The 18,597-nt window shown below is 38.1% G+C and overlaps 1 protein-coding gene across 1 annotated transcript in view; it reads left to right on the top strand.

Moving 5' to 3' along the window:
- Nucleotides 1-4,741: 4,741 nt before the first annotated feature.
- The window catches only part of CAPN3 (calpain 3), a 37,552-nt gene continuing 23,696 nt past the window's right edge, over nt 4,742-18,597 (top strand). The window contains exons 1-6 of the mRNA XM_072986228.2: nt 4,742-6,746; nt 12,728-12,797; nt 13,230-13,348; nt 13,855-13,988; nt 15,848-16,016; nt 17,733-17,864. Coding sequence (XP_072842329.1) covers nt 6,456-6,746; nt 12,728-12,797; nt 13,230-13,348; nt 13,855-13,988; nt 15,848-16,016; nt 17,733-17,864 — 915 coding nt within the window. The 5' untranslated portion in view covers nt 4,742-6,455. The remainder of the gene's footprint in view (nt 6,747-12,727; nt 12,798-13,229; nt 13,349-13,854; nt 13,989-15,847; nt 16,017-17,732; nt 17,865-18,597) is intronic.

Here is an 18,597-nt window from a genome sequence, read left to right as displayed (position 1 = left end):
TTTATGGCAGCAACTTTCTGTTTGGTGTTTAGACAATATTTTTTGTAAGTCAGTGTTTGATCCAGAGAGGCATCCAAATATTTTGAGATAGAGCAGCGTTCCAAAATCTTGCTTTTCTAGCTTCCTTTCTGCTTTTCTGTTCTTTACATGGAAGGCACAGACCTGTGTTTTTAAAGGGTTTGGTTTCAGATGGTGGTTTTTATTATTTAAAGAAAGATCCTCTAATACAGTACAGAGGTTAGCTGGTGCTTAATGGCCTCAAAGGTTTCTCTCTGGACTGTCAAGGTAAGATCAGCAGCATAGGTGAAACTGTAGCAACTCACACTATAAATAAATTATAGAGGCAACAGTAATTGTACCAGTCAATACAATGCTGCCTAGGGTTTAATAACTTGTTGTAGTTATATAGCTCTAGTAGTACAAATGACTTGCTTTACTCCTACTGTGAAATTCAGCTGAATTGAAAATCATGTTTCCTGTGAACCCCAATAGTGTTTTTGCCTGTCTGGTCCCTTTCCAGACGTTCTTTCCACCTCATTTCTAAGATCAAGGAATTTGTTCTTCTTCATCTTAATTCGTGACATATAATCAGAGCAGTCATGACAAAATAAGCAAGGTAATCAATCGATTTTATTGGACCAACCTATGAATTTTGGGGGGAAAACATGGCAACTGTTTCACAAGTGTACATATTGCTAGGATAATTAAAGTTATTCTAAAAAGTAAGGTTGTCTTCTTTTGTATTTTTGTATGGACCAAGCATCCTGTATGTTTCAAACAAGTTTGGCCGAGATTCCAAAGCAAATATTGAACAGATGTACAGTTTTTGTTTTGAGACTGATAACAACAACACCAGTCTTATCAAACTCTCATGGTCACACAAGGTTCTGGTTCATAAGGCTGCAGTAAAGCAGTACTGAAATGTTTAACAACAACAAAAAGGTCTCTGGGATTTCAATATAGCATTCCACCAGGTTTGTTTAAGAATATTTTATATGACAGTTTTGCTGTTAAAAATGTATTCCAGATGAGGCTAACTGAGAAATGTGCAATGTGGCAAATCATACAAAGTTCATTGTTTCAATTTCCAAATGACTTGAAGTTTTCATAACCAAAAATGTAGAAAGGAAGAGCAGGTAAATGTCTTCCACAGTTTGCAGAATTCTGCCTTTGGTGGTATCGTCATCGTCACGATCACACTGCAATAACTTGGATCACTTGAGTAGTCACATAGCCATGAGCTCACCCTGCTTCTTGGATTTCTCCTCTGCGAAGGTGCCAGCACATAGCTCGTGTGTGTGTCATGATAATAAACTTAATTGCTAAGAAACTGCATGGGAGGAAAATAAAATAAATGTAGGATAAGCATTTGCAATTTGATCTGATTTCCCCCCCCATTACTAATTTGAGAGTAATGGGGAAGGAGGGCATTTCCTTTGATAAGAACAAGTATGATGAAAATTAAAATCAAGGGATATACAAGAAGACACTGACAGCAGCCACCTGCCCTTAGGCAGCTGCTTTAGGGGGGATTCTAGACAACAGCTGCTGCTCTTTCAGATGCTTCTAACGTGTTTCGAAAATTTTAAGTAGCTGAAAAGGGGACCAGTTGTATTAGCAACTTTTTAAAACATTGGGATTAGTCCATTTGTAGGATATTTCATTGTACAGCTAGGGTGTAATTCTTCAAAACACTTTGCAGGTAATCTAACAGCAAATTAATCAACAGATACCAAAACCTTAGGAGTGAATCTGTCTCTGCAAGAATATTCAAAATGTGCATTGTGGAAATGTGTAATTGTGCAGAGGCATACCCAGGAGTAAGCTCTATTGGATTCAGTGGGCTTCAGTTTAATGTAGGCCATGTAGCAATGCATCAGCATTGTTGCTGATTTTAGATCCCTCAAACTAGAGAAAAATATGAAGGTAGCTTTTTCATAATGTTCATTATTTCTGTGTCTGGCTTCCTGGAGTAGTGCTGCAAAAGATTATGGGCCAAATATTTGTATAGGACTGCTCAAAATGATGAGAATAATTCTTTTCATTTTACAGAATAGATTTTAATGCCTATAGACAGTTGAAGAAAAATCTGGAACGTATGCAAATTGGAAAGGGGTGGGAGCTAATATAAACAATCCCAACATCTCTTGTCCATGTTTCCCAAGTCTGAGACGTGCTCCACATAAACAGTCTTCAAGTCTCTGTTTATTTCTTGCGCTCTCCTTTTTTTACTGTCAAGGTCTCACTAAACTCAATTAAATTAGGAGAATCAATATTTAAAATATTTAAATCAGCCTTTACACCTAGGTTGGGTTGTTAAAAAGATGAGGACAGAAAGCAGCTGGGGACCAGAATCCTGATCCTCTAGGGTAAATTATTATAGCACAGAGAGTTGTCAATGTGTGCAGAGAAATGGGAAAAAGGCAAGATGAGCTTAAAAATAGGGAGATAACATTATTTTATATCTTCATGGATTTAAATTTAGGGAAGAGGGTAGAAACTAGCCAATTGGTTTCCCCATTCTTATTTCTTCTCATCATGCTTCACTGTTCAGCAGACTTTGATAACCATGCCATCATGCTACAGATTCTGCATTAAATTTGACATAAGTTCCTGTATGTCAAAGCAGACAATTGAGTGATGTGTTTAAAAAAAATACACCAAGGAGAAGTGGGCATCTACCAATTGTAAACAGGCCTTTGGAAACCTTTTGTAGCACCAGAGTTGACATATGGTAAAACCTGTGAGGGAATGGAGGGAAAGAAAATACATATACAGTATGATGTACAGATGAAATCCCCAACTTCCTGCATATCAAGCTTAAATAGGCTCATGGTCCCAACTTTTGTCTCTTCTCAAAGCACGCCTTAATATGTGAAGAGTCCTTTCCTTTATTTGTTTTTCTCAGTGTCAATGTATTCTCAGTTCATGTTGCTTACACATTTACAGTTACAAGTCTCAGCCTCCTGAGCTAACACACAGCTATTGGGAAATAATGTGCTGTTTAATTGATTGGGCAAGGTTGCCATCCCAATTTCCCCCCCTTTTCCCAGCATTATTTTATTTTCCAGTGAGCATTATCTTTTCATTGTACTGTATATTCAAAGAATGACAGACTTAATTAAGTCATTTATGGCTTCTAGAAAGAGTTTAGGTAAAGGTTCCCCTTGCCACTTAGTCCAGTCGTGTCTGACTCTAGGGTGCAGTGCTCATCCCCGTTTCCAAGCCATAGAGCCAGCGTTTGTCCGAGGACAGTTTTCGTGGTCACGTGGCCAGTGCAACTAGACCTCACCATTGTTTAGGCTTGGTTTAATCTAGAATCCACTTATTGGTCTAGTGGGATCATACTTTCATTTTAAAGAACAGATTTCTCGTCCCTACTAGACAGATGAAGAAAAATATTGAACACGTATTTTATTTATTTATTTTATTTTATTTATTTGATTTTTACCCCGCCCCTCTAGACCATGTCTACTCGGGGCGGCTTACAAAATAAAACAAAACAGTATAAAAATATATAAAATCATAAAAATTACAACTACAGTTTCAATTTAAAACAATTAATTTAAAGAGAGGATTACCAAGATGGAATAGCAAAGAAAAAGAAAAAGAGAAAGACTTAATTGACTGGAGGGAAGGCCTGCTTGAATAACCAAGTTTTTAACTGGCTTTTAAAAACACCCAGCGAGGGTGCCAGTCGAATTTCTGTTGGAAGGGCGTTCCACAGCCGAGGAGCCACCGCCGAGAAGGCCCGGTTTCTTGTTTTTTCCTTCCGGGCCTCTCTCGGCGTCAGACCCCTCAGCTGCCCCTGCTGGCTATGTCGGGTGATTCGGGTAGATCTGGGTGGGAGAAGACGGTCTGCCAAATATTGAGGTCCCAAACCATTTAGGGCTTTATAAGTGATCATTAGCACTTTGAAGTCAACGCGGAAACGGATGGGTAACCAGTGCAAAGCAGCCAGGGTGGGGGAGATATGCTGGTGTTTTCTCACCCCACTAAGGAGCCTGGCTGCTGCATTCTGGACCATCTGAAGTTTCCGCGTCAGCCTCAAAGGCAGCCCCACGTAGAGTGCATTACAATGGTCTAATCTCGAGATTACGAGCGCATGGACTAGAGTAGTGAGGGCCCCCCGATCAAGATATGGTCGCAGCTGGGCAATCCGCCATAGATGAAAATAGGCGGAGCGGACCACGGACGCCACCTGGGTTTCCATGGTAAGCGCCGGGTCTAGATGTATTCCCAAGCTGCGGACCTCACTCTTTGCGGCAAGGGTCGTCCCTCCAAAGGAGAGGGAGTCACCTATGTCGCTGACGGAAGGGCCGCCCACCCTCAAGACCTCCGTCTTGTCCGGGTTCAGCCTCAATCCATTTGACTGCATCCATTCCAGTACAGTGTCCAGGCAGCGCTGCAGGGACCGGACGGCATCCACTGAAGTTGGTGTAAAGGAGATGTAGAGCTGTGTGTCATCAGCGTACTGATGACACGATGCCCCACACCCCCTGATGACCCCGCCCAGCGGCCTCATATAGATATTAAACAGCATTGGGGAGATGATCGATCCCTGTGGAACCCCACAATTGAGATTAAAACTTGGAAACAGACAGGGGAAGCTAATAAAAACAACCCACATTTCTCTTGTCCAGGATTCTCCAAATCTTGAGTATTCTTTTCAGAAACAGGGCTTCATAATATCTACAATACATTTCAAATGATTTCATTTTTCTCCTGTTTTCTTCATTGCCCATTTTCCACATATAGACATAGTAAACAAGAATATTCTTACATAGATTATTTCAGCCTTGATCTCCAACAACATATTTTTTCACTTAAGTATCTTTTCTAGTACCTCCATAGCTGCCATTCCAAATCTCAGTGTTCTGATTTCATGGCTGTAGTTTCAATTTATTTTTATTTTTATTTATTGTATTTATACCCCGCCTATCTAGTCATTTCAAGTTCATCACTGTTAACATAAAAATTATGTAATCCTTCTGTACAGTAGTTGCTATTTTTGTCTTTTTCATGCTCAGTAGTAATCCTGCTTCTGTAGTTTGTTTGTTAATCTTAATGAGAAATAATTTGCTATTTTCTACCAGTAATATTATGTCATCTGTATATTTTTCTTTATGCTTTTCCCACCAGTTTTTATTCCTTCACCATCTGAAGCTAAGCCAGTTTTTCAAATAATATGTTCTGCATATAGATTGCTAGGAAGCTAAAATGCACCTTTGTCGGACACCTTTATTGATGTGGAATGATTGTACTTCTATATATTGACTGAAATCCTGGTTTTTCATGTAGTACGTCACATTAGAGTAGGGTCATTGAATCAGTGATTTGATAAGTCAGTTCCTTCGTAAGTTTTGTTGATTCAAACAGACCTATTATAGTTACAATTTACTATGCTAAAGTGAGTCGCAACTACAGTAAGTCATAACAAATAAATTTTCTTACCAAATTGATTCAATGGCTTACTGTAGTGTGACTTACCAAGCTAAGTAACATGATTTCAGCCGTTCTGCTCTAATAATAACCTCTTGTCCAGATTTTAGGTTAGGCTTCAGGACAATCAAAAGTTCTGGCACACCCAATCTGTATCAAGAAGATATTAGCCAACTATGTAGTTCTTATGTTGTCTCTAATTTACCTAACAAAGAAATGCGCTGGGCTAGAACTGGTCAATAAGTTTATTGTGCCAACTTAATGTAAAGGAAAGGTAATTAAACATTTTAGCTTATCTTACATACAAAGAGGATTGTATTACTATCCTAAGAAATTTCCATCAGCATGTAAATTCAAGTAGTTTTTATTTTTGAATGAGTAAAAAGTTGCTTACCATAAGCAAATAATTACTCCAACATGCCTAGCCCTCTCAATCCTGAAGTACTAACTCTGAGCAGGAATATTTCTCTATTCATAGAATCATGGAGTTGGAAGGGGCCTACAAGACCATCGAGCCCAACCCTCTGCTCGATACAGAAATCTAAATAAAAACAGATCTGACAGATGGTTGTCTAATTTTCTCTTGAATGCCTCCAGCATCAGAGTGCCTCCAGCGTTCCCTTTGAATGCCTCTAGTGTTCCCCTCCTCCACATTAACATTCTCCCTCAGAGTTTATTTTTAGTTTTCCCAGCTGCAACCTTTACAAAGCGTGCCATCAACAGACGCGAACACACACAGAAATTCGGAGACGAAAATTACTCAACAATTTTTCTTGTTTCCTACTGAGGATTTTAACATTGAGCAAGAACCTCAAGATGACATGCATACAACTTAGTGATGTGGTTCTCCTTAAAGTTGTTTGAAAGCTAGCAGACAAAAGAGAAGACAGAGAACTGCCTGTGAAATCGTTACAGAGCAACTTCCTCTTGGCTGTCACTTCCTTCCAAGTTGCAAGATCTTCCTTATTTTGTTGTTACTGTTGATTTGATCAATTTGCTTAAATATTATCTCCATGCCGTCAGCTGTCAGTGCCACTGTGGTTCAAGAAACTGGGACTGGACTAATTTCCCATAGCCATGCTAGCACAACTGCTGAAACAGGTGGAGGAACAGGAGGGATTTACTCTGCTATCCTCAGCCGCAACCAGCCCATCATTGGAGTAAAGGAAAAGACTTATCATGAGCTCCATAAGAAGTGCCTGGAAAAGAAGGTTCTTTACGAGGATCCAGATTTCCCAGCTAATGACACCTCCCTCTTCTACAGTCAAAAGCTCCCTGTCAAATTTGAGTGGAAGAGGCCACCAGTGAGTAGGCAGCTAATCTCATGTAAAGGTTGATCTTGCTGAATGTTTGAAAATACAAATTAATAATCTTTCATTCCATTGCATTCAAAATTGAAAAGGATTGATATAAAAAAGGATATCCTGGAATCAACAAGATTTTAAGGAATAGGATTTGCCAGTTCTCTTCAGCTTTGAATGGTGCATGTTGGTTGGTTTTATCTGGATTCAGAGCCCAAATCTAACATCTGATTTAAATGACCAGCAGAACTACCATATTTTGTTTATAAACACTTTGTTCTTATTTAGTTGTTAATTACTGCAGTAAAAATTAAGCTTGTTCCCACAACCCTAATCCGAACCACAATCAAGGGTGATATTATTGACCTGATATGCTCTGTGTAAAAAAAAAATCTATTGTACAGTGTCAACATACTGATGGTGAGCAGTGTGACTCTTGCAGCAATTTGTACATCTCTCCAATTTTGTGATTTATGTCATTTTTTAAATGAACTCTGATGCATCCTCACTCCCAATACAAAAGGATTCACCAATGTCTCCCGTGGTTGGCCTACATATTTACTGTACTATGTACCCTTCCTGAGCCATGAAGGCCCTACTATCAGAGAAGTGGAATCACTCTTTTCTACTGTAGCAACACACAGAGAGTACATGTGACGAATCAAATATGTTATTGCACGTCGGGCCATCTGAAAGTATGGAATTTAAATACTTGCAGACAGGGCTTCTAAAATCCAATCAGCATGCCTCCTTCATCCATTTTTATTGAGATTCCAGACAAACAAATTTATTTTATTACGGTCAGGTGACCATCTCAATCCTCTCTACTTGTTTAATGCCATTTTTTTTCTTAATGCAAAAAATAGAGGAAAATGTTCATTAAGAAAGAAAGGGCAGAAAAACAATGCTGTCCCTTGCCAGGTGTGCTTGTGCTGTGTGCTTAAAGAACAGTGGGAGGAACTGACCCTGAAAAAAATGGATGATATGTTGAGGAAATCCCACCCCGCCTTCTCTATTGTTGCCTTGTACTGTATTTCAATTTGTATCAAGCATTTTTTGTCCTGCATGGCCATGTCTTTCTCTCAAAGATCATTACATTTTGATTTTAGCATTTTGTACAGATGTGTGAATGCATTAGGTATAATGCTTCTGTCTCTTTTCATTAGCATATCCTATATAAATTACTTCCTAAAGTTGTTTTTAATTACATCTGTCCTCAATTCATACGTTGAAGCTAAGGGATTTCACCAGGAGATTAAACAGTGCAATGTTTGTTTTTTTAATCATGTATATTTACACAATTCTAATGCAACACAATATAGTAAGTAAGCCAAATCTGTAAAAAAAAAAAAAAAAAAAAAAAGAGGGATGATTGCTTATTGCTCTGTTTGGGATACTTAGGGCTGTAATTTTTGCTATTGCCTAGCATACATCCATGTAGTGAGTAAAGGACCAGTCCCAAGTGGTTTTGGTTTACATGACTACCATGATCCCAGAGACATTTGGGGAAAACCCAAAGGCAAGAGAATCATAACATCTCTCTCCTAAGATATCCAAATTCACACAGCACTGCTGGGCGCAGGTTCTGGCTTTAAAACCTCATGCCCTGTGCAAAAACGAAATAAAACCACTGCTGCGCTTATCTTTCGCCTGTGCACCCCTTTTCTTAAGGATGTTGTGAGGAAAGAAGCTGGTTCTATTTTCAGCTTGTGGTGGCAACCACTGTGTCCAGCGGGAGTTTGTAATACTTCAGGAATGTAAAGAAGTACTCAATAGTTTAAATATCTTGCTGTATGGCCCTGGGCAAGCTGCACAGTCCCAGGATGTCCTGAGAAGGAAATGGTAAAACATTTCTGTGTGTTCTCTACCTAGAAAACCCTGGAAAGGGTTGCCGTAAATCAGAATTGACTTGATGGCACACAATTATCATTATTATTAAAGACGAGACAGTTTGTGCAGTTGATCCCTGACCTTTCAGAGGGTTTTTTGCATAAGTCATCAGGTCATAGAGCCCAATATGGATCCGTAGATCAGACGATGCCTTTGCCACACCCGGCAGTTAATCTGGATTGACTCCTGTGCTGGCCGCATGAATCAAAAGGAACTCCAACTGGAAAGAATAGGACGATTCTTTCTCATCTTGTAGCCAGAGCAAGAACTAATCTGGATTGTGACCAGATGGAAAAATGATAAGACAAAGAAAAGGCAGGATTGCTCAATTCCTGTTTTAGCTCAATCTTTTCCCAAATGACTGACCATGACCCTCCAGACAAATGTGAAGTGCAAGTGTACTACAGGTCAGGACTGCAGCTCGAGAGTGATAGACAAATAGCCAAGGAATACTTCATTACCTTGAATTAGTTCAAATCTCCAAGGCTGGATGAACTGCATCCAATAATATTGAAGGGTTTAAGAACTCTCAGAACCACTGTACATTATTTTCTTGAAATCATGGGAAATGGGTGAGGTGCCAGATGATTGGAGGAAAGCTAATTTTGTCCCTGTCTACAAAAAGGGCAAAAGGGAGGAATCTGGGAACTACAGATCAATCAGCCTAACATCAATCCCAGAGAAAATTCTGGAACAGATTGTACAGCGGTTGCTATGCAAACATTTAGAAAACAATGCAGTAATAACTAGAAGTCAACACAGATTTGTCAGGAGCCAATCCTGCCAGACTAACATGATCTCATTTTTTTTAATTGGGTAACCTCCCTGATAAACACATGGAATGCTGCAGATGTCATATATCTTGACTTCAGTAAAGATTTTGACAAAGTGCCCCATGATATTCTGATAATAAGATAACTAGCTATGGGCTGGAATGGAATATCTATCAAGTGGATACACCGTTGGCTACAGAATTATACTCAGAAGTCCCTGTACTCGTCAACATTTTTATTAATGACCTGGATCAGGGGGTCCAGGAAATGTTAATCAATTTTGCGAATAGCACAAAATTGGGTGGAATAGCTAATACCTGGAAGACAGAAAATTATCTGGACAGGCTGAAAACAACAGAGTGAAATTTAACAGGGATAAATGCAAATTACTGTACCTAGGAAAAGGAAACCAAACACACAAAGATGGGGGATACCTGGCTCGACAATAATACAAGCGACAAGCTTCTTGGAATTGTCATAGATCACAAGATGAATATGAGCCCACAGTGTAATGTGGCCACAAAAAAGTTCAATGCTATTTTAGGCTGCATTAATAGAAGTATGGGTAGTGTGGGCGGCATATAAGTTAAATATATAAATGAATAAAATGGTCTCCAGATCCCATGAGGTACTCATTCCCCTCTACTCAGCACTGGTTAGGCCTCATCTTGATTATTGTGTGCAGTTCTGGACACCACACTTCAAGAAGGATGCTGACAAACTGGAACAAATTCAGAGGAAGGCAACAAGGATGATCAGGGGACTGGAAACCAAGCGCTTTGAGGAAAGACTGAAAGAAATGGGCATGTTTAGCCTTGAGAAAAGAAGTCTGAGGGGTGATATGATAGCACTTTTCAAAGCTATCATACAGAGAAGGGGCAGGATCTCTTCTCAATAATCCCAGAATGCAAGACACATGACAATGGGCTCAAGTTACAGGAAGCCAGGGGGTTGGACTTGCTGATCTTACAGGTCCCTTCAAACTTCATGATTCTATGATTCCATGATTAAGGAGCAAAGGGATGAAAACTCCCTCTCTCCACCACACCAGGGTCATCTTGATCCGGACTAGAGCCCTCACTGTTTTCTTGTAGAAAATATTTAATGGCAAAGCAACATAGTTTTTTTTTTAAATTATTTATCAGTTTGTAATGTGAAACAAGCCACAATAGCAGACAATGTGAATGTTGATTATTTCAAACCACATTTTAGGATCAAAAACTTCTTAAAGTAGATTAAAAGTTAAAACATACTTTAAAGTCATTGTTGTAATTCCTCCCAGATACGTTTCTTAAAGGATGGAAACCAAGTTCCTAGAAAGTAATTACTGGTTCCTAGAGTATGTATGCAACAGAGGGACCATAGCAGTGCAGTAGAATACTGAAGCTCAGAAAAACCATGTAAAGTCACCCTTTTAAAGGGTGAGAATTTAAAGTGAGAACATAGAGGGTTCCTGCATTAACAAAACTGTTCTTAAGTCTAATTATGCACTTTAGGTATGCAATTTTTGAAATGACTTTCCAATCATACAATTCACTCTTCTTCTTTGGTATATGGAGAAAGAAAAAGAAGTACTTCTGATTTTTTTATCAGGAAGCTTTTAGTGCACACAGTTTTGTATACTTTGTGCAAATTTAAAAAAGATTAATTTTATGAACTGGTATCTTCTTCATTGTACCAAATAATATTATAAACTCTATTAACACAGAGAGAACATTGATCATACATGTAACTGGATCATCAAAACGAGTGACTTTCAAAGCTGATACAAACTTAATAGACAATAAATATGAAGGCATTGAAGTTATTAGACACATGTAAGGAAAATGCTTGGGACAGGAGATTAATAAAGGCCAAAGTAGAGTCATATGGTCAAAATCCCCAATGAAAATTCATTAGAAACAAGGGAAAATAATGACAAACTCATGAACAGACAGTTCATGAACTCAGTGATATCCATAGATATCTATGAATTGCTGCAGAAAATAGACTGAGTTGGGAATGTATATACATTATGTGGTGGGAGTGCCCAATGGTTGAAAAGTTGTGGGAAGAAGTATTTGCAGAAGCTGAATAAATTACAGATCAGACTGGATCTCCAGTACTGGCATTGCTATCCATTTGTCAAGGAAATAATGGCTGAAATCACAACTGGAATAGCCCTTTTGAATCTGTAGGGATTTGGTGAGTGAAGCCCCATGGAGCAGTGGATAGACTACAGTACTACAATCAAGTCTTTGCTCAAGATCTGAGTTGAATCCGGATGGGTTCAGGTAGCCAGCTCAAGGCTGAGTCAGCCTTCTGTCCTTCCAAGGTTAGTCAAATGAATTTCCAGGTTGCTGGAGGCCAAGATGTGCCTTGCATCATTTTGTTGTAAACTGCCCAGAGAGTGCTGTAGCACTATGGGGACAGTATATAAGTTCAATCAACCAACCAACCAACCAACCAATCAATTCCATTGATTCAATTGGGCCTAGTCTAGTTACTTTGTAAAGTAAACATTCATTGACTGCAGTTCAGTCAATGAATGTTTACTATACAAATATTTCCTTACTCTTTGTTGGGTAGCTGCAAAGAACCATTGCCAAGAACTGGAAGAGAGAACAAGTAATCTCCACGAAACAATGGAAAACATGATTGTAGACTAGGGCACTGATGGAAAACTTTAAAACCAACTAAAAAAAACTCATCATCCTCAAGGACAAGACACATTTTATAGCATATTATTTAAATGTATTTCATATGTTAATTAGAATAAAGACTCCATCTCTCTCAGTTCTCACAGGAACTGTGAAAGAACGTACTGGGATAGACTAAATGTAGATCTCACTGTGAAATTTCGATATGGCCCATTTATGTAAAATTAATGAAATCAAATGTCTTTGTAATTCAGTTTCTTCCATTTGCTTTCCTCTGTTTCCCCAAGTTTATTTTGTACATTGTTCAAAAACTCACAAAAACATACTTTAGAAATATTGTGTGGATAGAACAGAATATGTACCAAATACCAACTCCATTTATCTACAGCAAAAATAGCCTAGTATTATATAGAAGCTCCGTTCCAATAAAATTTCCTAGTATGTCTGCACATGTAACCTTTGTAAACTGATTTTACAGCAGAGGACAGTATTTCCATTTTGTGGTTTTACCCTGCCAGGTTTTCTAATATTTGTGAATTGTATCCAATGAGAAGTTCTGACCCTAACTAAAACAACAGAACAAACAAAACTCAACCAAAAAAACAACAATTATTTTTATTAATGCCTGATCACAACAGACATATAGTATCTCCTGTCTCAAAAGCCTATTTCTATTCTACAGGAAATTTGTGAAAATCCACGCTTTATAGTTGGTGGAGCCAACAGGACTGACATTTGTCAAGGAGAACTAGGTACATCTTTTCTTCACTATTTTGAGTTTATGGGGACTTACCCAATTTAATGGATCAAAGACCATTTTCTTGTTAACATAGACAATGAACTACTGTTTGCACTAGAGGACAAATAAAGTGACAGTAATAGTAACAACAGCAGCAACAACAACAACAACAACAACAATAACAACAATTGTATAGAAATGCAAATTCTCCTGTTGCCTTTTTTTTCCAGAACCCTCTTCATTTCCACTGTGCAGGCAACTGTTTCTTCAGTATGCAATTGTCCTTTCTCAATGTTTCTATGAAAGAATAGTCACTACATTCTGTCATATGCAGAAGTCCTTATGTTTTTCTATTAGAGATACTAACAGGATACTGATCTCTTATTTCTTTTCAATGATTCCCACTTTTAATTTGTCCTGAACTACAGTATTTGATTTCTCTCAGGTGACTGCTGGTTCCTGGCAGCGATTGCATGTCTGACTCTGCATGAAAAATTGTTATTCAGGGTCATACCTCAAGACCAGGGCTTTGTGAAAGATTATGCTGGGATCTTTCACTTCCAGGTATGTGTTATTGGTGAGAAACAAGATGTGCTCTTCTGTAGTTCAGCTATAGTAGTCTTCTCAGCCTTTCATATCTTATGTCCCACCAATCACTCTGCCCCAAAATCTGGATTCAACCATGACAGAAACAATTAAAAAAAAAAACCAAAACAAAACAAAAGCAAACAAAAAACAAAAAACCACTCCACCATTTTATCCGAGAGATACATTAATATATATTTATGTTATTATATTAATTGTTTACAAAATTGTACGGGCATAAACAGAAATTCTATGTCCCATCTAGAGTACTTCTGTGTTCCAGTGGCAGTAGATGTACCACTTGGCTGTAATAATGCACGAAACAACAATAGATAATACAGAAGTATACCAACAGACAAAGACCAAATTCAGCTAAGGAGAAAATACTCATAAAATTCATACAGTCACATTGTACAAATCAGCTGTTTGATCACAAGCCTAACAGCAACATCTGTTTTTCATTTTTGTTTTGTTAAATCTTCCAGTTCTGGCGTTTTGGAAGTTGGGTGGAAGTTATCATTGATGACCGTTTACCAACCTATGGCAAGCAACTGGTTTTCACCAAATCCTCCCAGCAGAATGAATTCTGGAGTGCTTTACTGGAAAAAGCCTATGCAAAGTAAATCTCTAAATATAGTGCTCCTATAAGTCCTTGCATGCTGTCTATGGTACACATATAAAAAAGTGATATTTTTCACAAGCCATCATGGACACATATAGTAACAATCAGTCTGCTTTCTTTGGAGAGCAATTCAGACAGCTATGTCCCACCTATATAAGGGCCAAAATGCTGCAGCATATCATAAGATAAATCCTAACTTTCAGTTTGTTCCTCCCTGGTAAACAAACAGTTTCTGCTATAATTCTCAGGGGCATGCACACATGCTGGCTTGGTGCATGTCCATATTGTGAATGTGAATGTCTAAGTTGTTAAAGGAAGCTTTCACAGTGCCCCCCCAGACCTTTACTCTTCTTGTTTCCTTTATTTAAAGCATAGAAAATCTTTTCTTTTCTCACTGAACTTGGTGTCACTAGACTCTGTCACAGATGCACCTGCCTGTTCCACTTTGAAGCTAGGCTGTGGTACATCTGCCGACCACAAATATTCTGTCTACCTAATTTCCTATCGAAATGTAACCGCAGAACAGGTTGCAGACAAGTTAGAGTAAACAAAGGGGGGGGGAACTGCCTGCATACTTAGAAAACATATGCCCCTTTGCTGTTCTACCCTATAGAATGCATACTGACCTACTTGTCAGCCTATGAGGATTTTTTGTACCTTTATTTCCTTGTGGTTAGAAGGCATAAAAGCTCTTTGTACTTTTGGGTCAATGTCCCTCATGTCTGGGGGACCCGAGTGGCTACTCGAAATAAACAGCGCTTGTTCTCTCTTGAGTCTGTGTATGGTCAAACCTCATGCTTGCTTGTACAAGAGTGTTTTAACACTCCCAGATTTCTTATATCTGGCTCACAATAGATATCCCAAGAATGATTGTGTAGACAATACTTTGTTTATCAGGGAGGCACTGATCAAAAGTTACAATTTGGCTTATGTATGTATGTATGTATGTATGTATGTATGTATGTATGTATTTATTTATTTATTTATTTATTTATTTATTTATTTTATTTTATTTTATTTATTTATTTATTTATTTATTTATTTATTTATTTATTTATTTATTTATTTATTTATTTATTTATTTATTTATTTTACATGCCACCCATCTAGACACAGTCTACTCTGGGCGGCTCACAAGAGAGAATATAAAACAATTAACATATAAAGCAGTTATACCACCATTTACAGAGAATTAACAATTATTCAAGATAGAAGTCAAAAGATTAAGCTAAGCAACAGCATTTTGGCGCTTCTATTCTCAGTTCTTATTTCATTTACTACAAAGCACGATGGCTGCTCTCCCTCCTGGTCAATCAAGTCTGAGGGCAGAACTATTAATTACAGACAATATGATGTTAGAAAAGGAAATTCCTTAACTGTTAAAAGCTTGTAATTGCCACAGCAGAGTTGTTGTTTTTCCCCACATCTGAACGGGCCTGCATTCAGCTTGTGTATAATGAACATGCATTGGTCTAACAAGCTCCATCCATTGTCATGAAACAGGACTTCCCTACGCACCGTCTCACGTGATCCCTAGTTCTCTTCCAGTGGCTCCTCCAATTCTCTGGAGCAGATTTTGAGGATGCACAAAGACAGCATGACAGAGGAGGAATCCTTTATGCCAGTGGCTCCTTTTCTACTCATGTATGGCGAATACTAGATTTCTCTCATAGGGTGCCCACAATGTCATTTTACTCTTGTTCGATGTTTAAATGAATCTCATGCAAGCATCTCAGTCTAAATAAATTTAATTTTGTTTAGATGCCTTTTATATTAGGAAGAAGTCAAAGACTGTATATATGCAAACAATGATTAACCAGAATTATTCAGGGTTTCTTCTTCTTGATTCCTTCCAGGGTTCATGGATCCTACGAGGCACTTAAAGGAGGCAATACCACTGAGGCCATGGAAGATTTCACAGGGGGTGTGACCGAATTCTATGAGATAAAGGATGCCCCTAAAGATATGTATAAAATCATGAAGCATGCCATCGAGAGAGGCTCACTCATGGCCTGCTCCATTGAGGTACATCTGGGAGAATACTCACATAGTCCCCATATGCATAATTAAACCTCAGTCATCCCATCCTTTCACGGGGATACATTTTGCTCGTTTGCATTGTATAAGCCCAAGGTTCAAATATTAAGATGGTGATCTGGCAGTGGATAGGTACTGGCAGTAACACCAGAGGTGTGCTGATTTGTGCTTTAGAATTACCACTCCCAGAAATCCCCAGGCAGCACAACTGAAAACGCAAATCCACACACCTCTAATTAGTTTATATCTGTCTACCATTAAATTGAAAACACGTCTCAACATATCCCTATGGTAGGCTGATTATGAACAAAACCTTTGTTCCTCCTTCTTTGTGATTCTATGTACATATGGATATATATTTTCCACAGAGTCTTTTTTGTGGCTGCACTCTTCTTTAGCACTCACACCTCAGAAAACTGTGCTTGGTGCTAACTATATCACTGTTCAAGCACTAGCTTAAAATTGTTCATTTCATTGTATCTATGTCATTTGCTTTTTAAATCGATACTGACCTTTGCTTAATAGTCTCTCTATATATTTATATTATTAGTGACACTTAACATTTGTACAAAGTTGTGGCTTTTGTTGATTGTATTGTTCTGCTGAAGGTATTTCAACTTTAACAAAGAAACTAAAATGTAAATTCTTTTAAAAATCTCTTGTGAGCACAGCCATAAGAGGAAAGCTTTAGTTGGGCATTTAGCGAGCCTGGTAACCTTAACTGGAGGTATATATTCAGGTTTCTTAATATCAAGCTATGGCTATGGAAAACGGAATGTTTTTAAGCATGTGACACATAAGGTGCACGAAATCTACTGATGAGCAAGAAAAATAGCTAGTGTTGGCAATAACATGACTCTTTCAGATATAAAAGAGGATGATGTATCACAGGAGGAATCGTACAAGAAACAGAAATTTATGAGAAATGAATAACTGGTGGCAATAGCAGTTGTGGGACAACTTTCTGTCATATTGTGCAAGTGTATCTTTTGAAGTGCTTATATAATTTGATCAAAGCAATGCCGTCCTTTTAACATATCTCAATTGCTAGAAATAGCTGTAAAAGTGTCTCTGTTCTCTTAAAAGTAGTTTGATTCCTTTATAAGGTTGCTATGGTTTTATATTAGATAGCTTAGCAGGCAGTAAAGTATTTGAGTGGCAGGAGCCTGTTGTCATGCAAAGTGAAGAGAGAAAGAGAGGTGTATGAGAGCACCAGGTAGGGTCTGCCAGGTGTGTGGGTGATTTCATTTTTTAGAAGTTCTTCCCTGACACCTCTATAGTCATGCAGGTACTGGGGACTCAAAATCTTAGGTTAATCGTCTCTCAAATTGGCCATAATAATAAAACATTGTTAGTGAAGGCCAAGTTTCAAAGACCAATTTGAAACCATGGTTTCAGTTTGTTGGCTTACACAAATAGTGAGCATGGTCAGGTTTAGGCGTATAAGCCAGAATTAAGCTAAACAAACCCAATATAATGGAATAGATACGATTTCAATAACAAATAGAATGAAATTATAGAGACACAGTGCCATTGCTTGCATGTCTTCTACCACTGTTTTATGTGATAAAAACACACATTGTTCTCTAATGTGAGCAGAAGGAAGCAAATAATAGTGTTTTTTCTATTTTCATTGCTTATTCTTGCTATTTCTCTACAGTACTTTTATTGTTTTTCTTTCTATTTTCTCTCTTTTAAATTCAGGACAATTCAGGATTCATTTATGGAGCTACTCCTTCAACAAACATTGGATTATTAATTTCTGAGATGTTGAAGAATGCGAATTATGACTCTCCAAATGATTCAGCCCAAGAGAAAAGAGACAGGGTAACCAAGGTTCGTAATCCTCAGGTGTACAGGTAGTTCTCAGAAGTTCTACTCATTGTGACCATTTTCTAATATAATTTTGATATACATCTTGCAAGTATTTACAACATTAGAAAATATGACCTTTTTTTTGCTTAAGAGGGGCTGAGAGTATGGCATAAAATTTGTAAAAATGCCTCTGATTATGCCATAAAATGCCTTTAAAAATAACCTTTAAAGTCTAGACAAGCTTTGAAATAAACTAGAAAATGTTACTTGTTGCACCTGAAAAGTAACATCAGTATATAACTTTTACTACAACTTTTTTAAAAGCTCTCACAGTGCTCATCATAAAAAAAATCTAGTTACAGATACCTATGTTACTTGTAACTAGTTTTCCCCAAAACTCTTTTATTAAATGACTTAAAAACAAAACTCAACTTTTTTCTGGACAACTGTAACTAGCAGTGTTGGTGCCTGGGGCTTCTCTGCCCTGGCCATATTTATTTTGCACTGGAGCCTTCTTTCTTTTGCTCAAGGAAGAGTGGCTAGAAGTTGGTGGTACACATGTTCAGAGTAGGCAGCTTTGCAGTCTTCCAACAGCAAGCACAAATGGGCAGGTTTGCAACTTTTCAGCAGTGAATTTTTGCTTCTAAAGTTCAGTACCCTCAGTCACAGCCCCAGTTGCCCCCATCCTGTTTACAGCTCTGCTTCTCTGCCCCGGCTTCGTCACCCAACCTTTTCCCTTTACCAGTACTTTCCC

This window comes from Pogona vitticeps, chromosome 1 (genome assembly GCF_051106095.1).
Source record: "Pogona vitticeps strain Pit_001003342236 chromosome 1, PviZW2.1, whole genome shotgun sequence".
Classification (NCBI taxonomy): Eukaryota; Metazoa; Chordata; class Lepidosauria; order Squamata; family Agamidae; genus Pogona; species Pogona vitticeps.
Note: the sequence above shows the minus strand (reverse complement) of the source record. Positions and strands in the feature narration are given on the sequence as shown.